Source organism: Nansenia antarctica (genome assembly GCF_963989245.1).
Source record: "Nansenia antarctica genome assembly, chromosome: 6".
NCBI lineage: Eukaryota > Metazoa > Chordata > Actinopteri > Argentiniformes > Microstomatidae > Nansenia > Nansenia antarctica.
In genome coordinates, this window is record NC_137676.1 from 56,666,844 (window position 1) to 56,675,433 (window position 8,590).

The 8,590-nt window shown below is 41.0% G+C and overlaps 1 protein-coding gene across 1 annotated transcript; it reads left to right on the plus strand.

The window, feature by feature from the left end:
- The first annotated feature begins 4,325 nt into the window (after positions 1 to 4,325).
- On the plus strand, positions 4,326 to 6,219 carry fmc1 (formation of mitochondrial complex V assembly factor 1 homolog). Its single transcript, XM_080533234.1, has 2 exons — positions 4,326 to 4,460; positions 5,707 to 6,219. Exons 1-2 carry the CDS (start codon positions 4,332 to 4,334, stop codon positions 5,908 to 5,910), a joined length of 333 nt encoding a protein of 110 aa, XP_080389360.1. The 5' UTR covers positions 4,326 to 4,331; the 3' UTR covers positions 5,911 to 6,219.
- The last annotated feature ends 2,371 nt before the right edge of the window (positions 6,220 to 8,590 follow it).

Consider the following 8,590-nt stretch of genomic DNA (forward strand, 5'->3'; position numbering starts at 1 on the left):
AAAGAAGTGATTAATAAATAATTTAAGAAACTCACATGCATCAGTGGTTGCAAACTGTCATGGAAATTGTATTAGCACTCTCCAGCTTACCTCAAGTCATACTGTGGTCCAAATGTATACATTTCCATGGCTTTCTTATTGGAAACACAGATAAAAAATAAAATAAAAATAGACATAAATAGACATAAATAGGGGGGATATAAATAAAAATAGAATAGAAATACATTAACTGTACATAACAGCTCATAACTGTATATAATTATCTTTGTTTTGTCACTATTTGCACTTCTGGTTATATGCCAAACTGCATTTTGTTGTTGGTACTTGTTTGATTGATTGATTGAAGACTTTATTAGAAGATTTGCAGAAGTAGGTACATGAAAGTTCATATTACATACAAGGTCAACTAACAGGATAAAAACCCAAGAAAGCCACTGGCTTATTTCAATTGGGGTCCTTGATTCTCAATTCATCGTTACATGTAAGACAGACAAAAAAACAAGTACTATCTACAAGATAATACAGACAAATAACTATTACTATCTACAAGATAAAAATACATCCATCATGGGAAGAACAATACAACAAAACATCAGGTATGTACAGCGGGTAGGACAGGTGGGGACATACACCACAGGTGGGGGCGGGGGCCAAAACACAAAGTATGTACAGTGGGTAGTTCGGGTCTTTTAATCTGATTTTTGATTTAGAGGGTCCAGTTACGGATTGCAGCCTCCTGTAAATGTTTTTTGAGAGTGGTTTTGAAGGTGGGAAGTGTTTTGCACTCCTTTAAGATTATAGGAAGGGCGTTCCACATTTTTACTGCATAGTTTGCAAACGAGTTTAACCCCTTGTTTGTGGTGCAACGCGGTTGAACGTGGTTCGTGGAGCTTCCTCTGGTGTTGTATGTGTGGACGTTGTTCACTTTTTGGAAGTATGTTGACAGGTACTTGGGTGTCTTTGTGGTGTAGCGTATCTTGAAGACCAGGCCCAGTGCAAGCTGCTGCACTCTGTCAACTACTCGTAGCCAATCAAGGCTCAAAAAATGAGCAGCGGTTAGATGTGTCCTAGGGTTGAGGCCTAGCAGAAGCCTAACCAGTTTATTTTGGGCTGTCTGGAGTCTTGTTTTATGGGCCTTTGTGGTTCTATAGTACCATGATGTTACGGCATAGTCGAAGTGACATTGAATGAGAGCTCCTGATAGGGTCCTCAGTGTGTTTTTACTGAAAAGTGAGGATATCCTGTACAAGAATCTAGTTCTATGGTTCACTTTTTTGATTACTTTTGCTGCCATTTTATCTCCGGAAAGATTTGCCTCTAAGATGGAGCCCAGGTATGTAATATCCTCTTTTCTTGTGATATTAATGTTACCCACTTTTATTTTAAAATGTTCAGCCTTTCTGAGTTTAGATGGGGATCCGTATAGGATGGTTTCAGTTTTACCTAGGTGTATTGATAGTTTATTGTCAGCTAGCCAGATGCAGATTCTACTCAGTTCAGTGCTTAGCGCTTTTTCCACCTGCAATATGTCCCTGTCAGAGACCAGCAGAGCCGAGTCATCCGCGAACAGGAACAAATTGCAATCACATGCTGATGACATGTCATTCACATATATTAGGAACAGTAAAGGTCCCAATATGCTTCCTTGTGGAACGCCGCAGGTCACTGGGAGGGGGGGGGACAGTGTTCCGTTCACACTAACCACCTGTTCCCTCCCCTCTAAGTAGGATTGCATCCAGCTCACCGATGTTCTATCGAACCCAATTGCTTTCAGTTTATCTAACAATATGTGGTGATCTACTGTGTCGAAGGCCTTCTGGAGGTCCAGCATGACCATGCCGCAGTACTTGCCCGAGTCCACCTCATGGTTGATGTGGTCGTTCAAATAGAGAAGGCATGTGTCAGTGGAATGGGATGTTCTGAATCCTGATTGAAATTCATACATCAGATTTTTTTCGGTAAGGTACCTATCAACCTGTTCATAAACTATTTTTTCCATAAGTTTCGAGATGGAATTAAGAATAGAAACAGGTCGGTAGTTGCCTGGGTCTAATTTGCTTCCTTTTTTATACAGTGGGGTTACCCTTGCTATTTTAAAGTCAAGGGAGACGTGTCCCTGTTTGATGGAGAGGTTTATTATGTGGGTGATGATTGGGGTAATGGAGGCAGCTGAGTCTTTTAGAAATCTGGCTGGAATATTGTCATGGCCCGTGGCCTTTTCTGAGTGTAGAGCGCCCAGCTTTTTAAACACCTCATCGTTTGACACCATGTCATTGTACTCAGGGCCCCTTGGGAGATATGCGAGGCCCTGTGCGAAGTCAGATTTGCGAGGCCTTTTTTTTATTTTATTTTTTTGGAGGATTTATTTTTATTTTTATTTTTATTTTTTTTAAAATTAGATTTAGATACACAATACATATGTATCCGAGGCCTTTTATAATGATGTAGGCTACTGTTATAACCGCGCGACACGCACGCACCGATATATTGCAAGAAATGCGCTCACATGCTGTGCTGATAGACAATAGCATATCTACTTATTTAGATAGTTTACAACCATGTTTGTTTCATTTCAAACCTTTTATACTCGTAAAGGATTAGGATTTAGGATAAAGCAGTCATCATACCCAACATTAAATACGCACAAGCCATTATTGACATGAATAGAGATGTTACTCACCACCATGTAGACCTATCCTTTATGTTGAAAAGCTTACAGCAAAAGCAAAAAGACATGTCCCGTTTTTGAGAGTACACAAGCCACTTTCTTTCTATTTTTTCCCCATTTGGTAGTTTTCGGAGAAATAAAGTTTCACTAAAGTTCCTGTTCTCATTATTTTTAGGATAACTAAATCCAGGTTTCATCTTTGGGGGACCTCTTCTAATGATCACTTCTGTAACTGTAGAGTCCATATGTACCGGCCAATTTACCAGGATCATCATACATGACATATCTAACACCGTAGGCTCGTCTTGCGTTCCATCACTCTCAGCCCTGCTGCTGCTCTGAGTAGCTCCATCTTCCGCCTCCGTATCCTCTACTTCGCCACTCCTGACCATCATCACCTGGGGCTGGGCAGCCCCACTGCTGCCGGTGTAGCAGTTGTCCTCCTCCACCTCAGAGACATCATCTTTGCCTCTCAGGGGGGGCTGTGCCGTGCTACTACTAGCATTGCTAGTGCTAGCAGTAACGTTAGCTTCTTCGGTGCTAACGGGAGCCTCACTTGTTTTTAGAAATGTTTCGAACGAACCTCTAAGCGAGGCCCTGAAGCCTTCCTTTATTTTCTTTGTATTTCTTTTTTCAGCACCCGATTAACATTTTCTTCCTCGGTCTCGTTCCCTCTGCATTTTGTCCGTTGCACTAAGCAGTCACTATGCACAACAAGTGTCAACGCGCGGCCCAAAATTATTTTCACGTTTCACGTAAGGTGTCATAGGGGGAAATTACTTTTTTCTGTTGCTAAGAATCTCCCTGTCCTACAGGTATGCTAGATTTTAGATGTATGATTGACTATGATTATCACATGTGTGAACATTTAGAAATGTATTAAAGGCAAAAATAATAATATGGTCCCTTGCCTGGCGCTTTGGAGGGCCTCGCCAGCCAGGGTACAAAAAATATTTTTTTTTTTTTTTTTTTTTACCCTGCCTCACGCGAGGCCCTCCAAAGCGCGAGGCCCTGTGCCACCGCCCCAGCTAGCCCCCCCTTAAAGCGGCCCTGATTGTACTCAGCAATGACAATAAAGTTGAATCTAATCTCATATCTGATAACGCTAAACCACATAGGATTACCCAGTTAGCCAATCTGATTTATGAACAAAACTACGTGCGAAACAGCCAAATGCGTAACACATCCAACAACCTAAATAATAAATACATATATGAAAACTATAACGTTCATTAATCATATACATATATGTATAACTATATCATAATAGTCTATATGTTCTATATCACATATAGTCTATATGTTCATTAATCATATTTCAAAATTCTCAACAGATCTGTATTTGCCATTGTCCTTTAAATTCTCGCGGTCCTCTAAAGTCCTTTAAAATCTCGCGGTCCTATAAGATCCTTCAAAATCTCGCGGTTTCTCGCGGTTACTTCTGTGATGACGCGCTCGAACCAAATATGGTCTCCATGCGTCTGGGTGTCGCCAAACGACGGATGCAGCTGGACCCTTCTCAACAGTTCCGGAACAAATCTAAACTATTTGCAGTCTCACGTCGCCCCCTGTTGAGGTGTTGCCGTAGTAGAGTTTTCAGATCGATCATCTCGGAGTTTGATTGGACTTCCCTCCTGCGAGCGAGTCAAACAACCATTCCAAGATGGCGGCGTTACCGTCGCCGCTTCGCGTGTGCCGAGGGATATTGAGGGAGATACGTGCGCTTAAAGGATCGGAATACAAACAAACAGTCGCATACAGTTATGTTTTAGACCAATTTCGTAAAAACCAGGTGAGTTGTGTTGGCAATGAGTAAATGTGGTCACATTATAATAACGTACTTCATATAACCGACATGTAGGTAGCTTGGAAGAAGCTAACAGCGGGTTGCGTGCTGTGTGGTGGCGGCGAAAACCTTGCCCATGAATTTCAGGTTGAATTTATATTGGTACCCTACTTCTCAAGCATATGCAATGATAATACATCTGTGGTGCCATGTCAGAGCTATTGGTGCCATTAGGTTTACGTCTTTAGATGGATCTCTTTAGAGTCTTAGCTATCCAAGGTGACCGCAGACTGTGTGTGTGTGTGTGTGTGTGTGTGTGTGTGTGTGTGTGTGTGTGACAGCCAGCCAGCAGAGGTCAGTCTAAATTCTCGAATGGAATTTACGTTACAAAAACCCAGCTATGTGGACCTATATGTAATGTCAACATTTACAAACCAAGTTACCCGTCCAAGAATGATTCTTTCTATCTATTAGTTGCCCCAATCAGTAATGATCTAACATGACCCAACAACTGATTCTATTTTAAACATGCCGTTTCAGGGATTAGTCAAATCCGCCAGTGGTGTGCTCATGAGATGGAAGAGGGCACATCTTCCATCAGGAATTGTATCATGTCTGATAAATATTCAGGAAGAGGATGCATCACGCCTCCCCGTGTGCTTGGTCTAACTAGGTTAGATCATAATGCAAACAATCACTGTTACATAATATTTCCGACCACCCGACAGAACATGACAGTTGGTGGAAATTGAGGCAGAGAAGATAACCCATTATCATATCGCCTCTTTTTTTGAATACTCCAGAATATAGGCTAAGGCCCTTTATGCCTCATGGAGCACATTTCGCCGGGGTAGTCATATGCATGTGCAGTCAGTCACTCATGCAAGGGAGTTGTTATTACAGCTTGTACCATAGCTGGAGGGAAGTGCTTGCCCGCAATTCATTATAACTGTCTACTTGGTAACATGCATATATTGTCAAGTTCTATGAGATTATAGGGAATGTACCCTATATAGAGCCTGTGTCCATCCATATAGCCTTATATAGTTTGCTAATAGCTACGTCATTATCGTGGAATACATCACACAGTACATTTTCTGTGTATTTGTTTGTCATGTCTCCACTGATGGATGTATCTTCCATGTCAACATAAAAGCTTTCCCTACTCACAAAGATCTCAGTCGAAGAGTTTGTTTGAGATGTCACCTTTCAGTTGTTTAACACATCTTCTCTTTGTTCTCTGTCCAATCAGATTACTGGGGAGAGGTATTGCCGTGCCCAGCAAGAGGCCCTCCATGCTTCCCACACCTACTTGTGTCTGCTCAACTCCACCAGAAATCACAAGGCCCTGCACGACCTCTACCACGGCAAGGGGGAGCGTAGCGTAGCCGAGGCGGCAGGTTTGGTGGGGCTCAGGCTGCCTACCCAGCCTGGAGGAAAAGGCTGGGAGAAGTGAGAGAAAGCGTGGAAGAGATACTTATAAAACCATCCTGGAGGACGATGCGTGTTGGAAGGACTGGACTGGACCTAATGTTAATCTACTATTTTACAAGCCAGAGGAGGAGAAAAAGGCTGTAAGGGGACTGTGACTTGTGAAGACAAAAAGGAGGATCAAAGCTATATGAAAGTGTTAAATGGCTGACTAGGTTTCTCTACCGCTATCCCTATTCTAGATGTCTCCTTGATGCTATGAGCAACAGGTATAATGAGAACAATTTGTAAATACGTTTTCTTTGTGACTAATCTTGCCAATTAAAGTACAATATTAATCACTGTTCATTGGTTTCTCATATTATTTCTTGTAAAATCGCTTGTTGCTAAGCTACCTGTTACACATGTATTCTCAATTCAATTCAAGTAAAATAAAAATGTGAAAGCTTTGTGCAGAGCTCTACAGTCTATATGAGTCATTCTCAACCAGGGTGCCATCCCCAAAAAATATTCTGACGTTGCTGACATAATAAAATGGATTAGAATTCCAAAAAGAGCATGATAATAATATATAAATAATATAAGCAGGAACCATAGGGCCGAAAGGTACCTTTTTGCCTGGCTGCGTGTGACATGTGACGCTGCACACTGTTGATTGGTCAATGGAAATCGTCATCCCATGTTCATAGATTTCATCACTAACCGCCATTTTTAAATACCACAACAGATTTCGCTCTAGGAAAATGTTACTTACTGTTTCTGTAATAACGTATTAATAAAGATTTGAACAAATATGATAACCATCGTATTATCTTAGTTTGATGTCATTTCAATGCATCATAGAACTTTTATTTACAACAAGCATAACAAAAAAAATCGCTATTATGGCGATGTGCTGTGCCTATGCTGTTCCTCAGTCCAGCGCTTCATCATCCCCCTTCTAAAACTGCCATCTCCCCTTTCCATCCCTTATGTCATTTTATCAATGAACATTGTATTACTGTTATTTCAACATTTAAGCCTCTTTCACACATAGTTCCCTGTAACTTCAATGGAATCCCAAGCTGTGCCGTCCAGGCATTTTCGCCGTTCACCCATGAGTCAAACTACAAATCTACTAGAACTGAAAGCGGCAAGTAGGCTAACAGGCACGTAACATCCATATGCTGTATAAATAAATATATTTGACTACCAGCAAGACAGCGCTGCACTCGTATCTATAACAAACGCGGCGATTGTATGAGCCCCGCGTCATTCCAATGAGAGAAGCACACACAACACACAAAGCACACACGATGAGAGAAGCACAGGCTTTCCGTAGAAATACATTGCTCCCTGTATAACGTTATATATCTAACGTTACATGTTTTAAGGCTGATCTGTGCATGATGGTGCTGCATTTTGATATAATTATTATCGCATTTCCCCCCGTTGTGCTGTGCTGTGCCGTTCCATAGTCCAGAGCTTCATCATCCCCCTTCTAAAACTGCCATCACCCCTTTCCATCCCTGGCGTCATTTTATCAATGAACGTGGTATTATACATATTACATATTTGTTGTTATTTATGGAAGTGTCCGGTTGCTGGAGGAACCAGGACGCCGGCTACACTGCACAGTTTAGCCCGAAATAGAGAGAGTGCTTTATCCCGCTAATAGAATACAGTTCCAGTAATAACACTTTTATCTCTATATTGTAATCATTCTCTTCATCTGTTTTTAAATGTTGATCTATTTATATCGATCTATTCTTGCCAATTCCTTATTACCAGTGGAAAGGGGGAAGGCTACACTTAAGGACTTTTCGTTCAACGGAGGAATTTATAGAACTCGCATAGAGTTCAACTCGCATTTCCCCCGTTGATGTGACGAACTGAAAGCGGCAAGTAACAGGCACTTAACGTTACATGTTTTAAGGCTGATCTGTGCATGATAATGCTGCATTTTGACATAATTCTTATCGCATTTCCCCCCGTTGAGCTGTATAGTGGCACTTATTACAGTGAAGCGCTCTTATGACACGTAACTTCTCCTACAGTCCCGGGTCGCTCCGTATAATGGAGAAGCGTTTCTGAAAGTACGGCACGGCTCTGCACGGCTCGGATACAAATGCGGCCCGCGTCAGCCCGGTAGTGGAAAAGCGCCACAAGCTGTCTGGGAATAAACATAGCGTTGTAAACTCCATCGGGTAAAAAGAAGCTATTCCAGCTAAAAAATGTTGCGCCATTAACTATGATATTCGATACATGTGGACTGATAATAATAATAATAATAATAATAATAATAACTTTTATTTGTATAGCACTTTTCCTGCAAACGTTGCAGCTCAAAGTGCTTTAATCATTAAATAATAATAATTTAATTATTTAGTAATTTAAAGGCAATATTAAAGAGATGGGTTTAGTCTTGACTTGAAAAAATATTTGCTGAGGTTGCATCCCTAATGTAAACTGACAGTGCATTCCACAATTAATTAATATTAATAATACTATACTATTATATATACTATTAATTAATTATTGACGTGGTTAACGTGACCAGTCGTATAGCTGAAAACCGGTAGTCTGTGATGATGGGGAAAGCAAAAAGAATGAACATCAGTCAATTTTATTACAGTGAGATCACATTAACCAGCCACATTTCTACATTATCATGTCAGCGTTCCAGCACGCCTCTAGCGTTCAAACATGGTAACAGCATGTCAGGA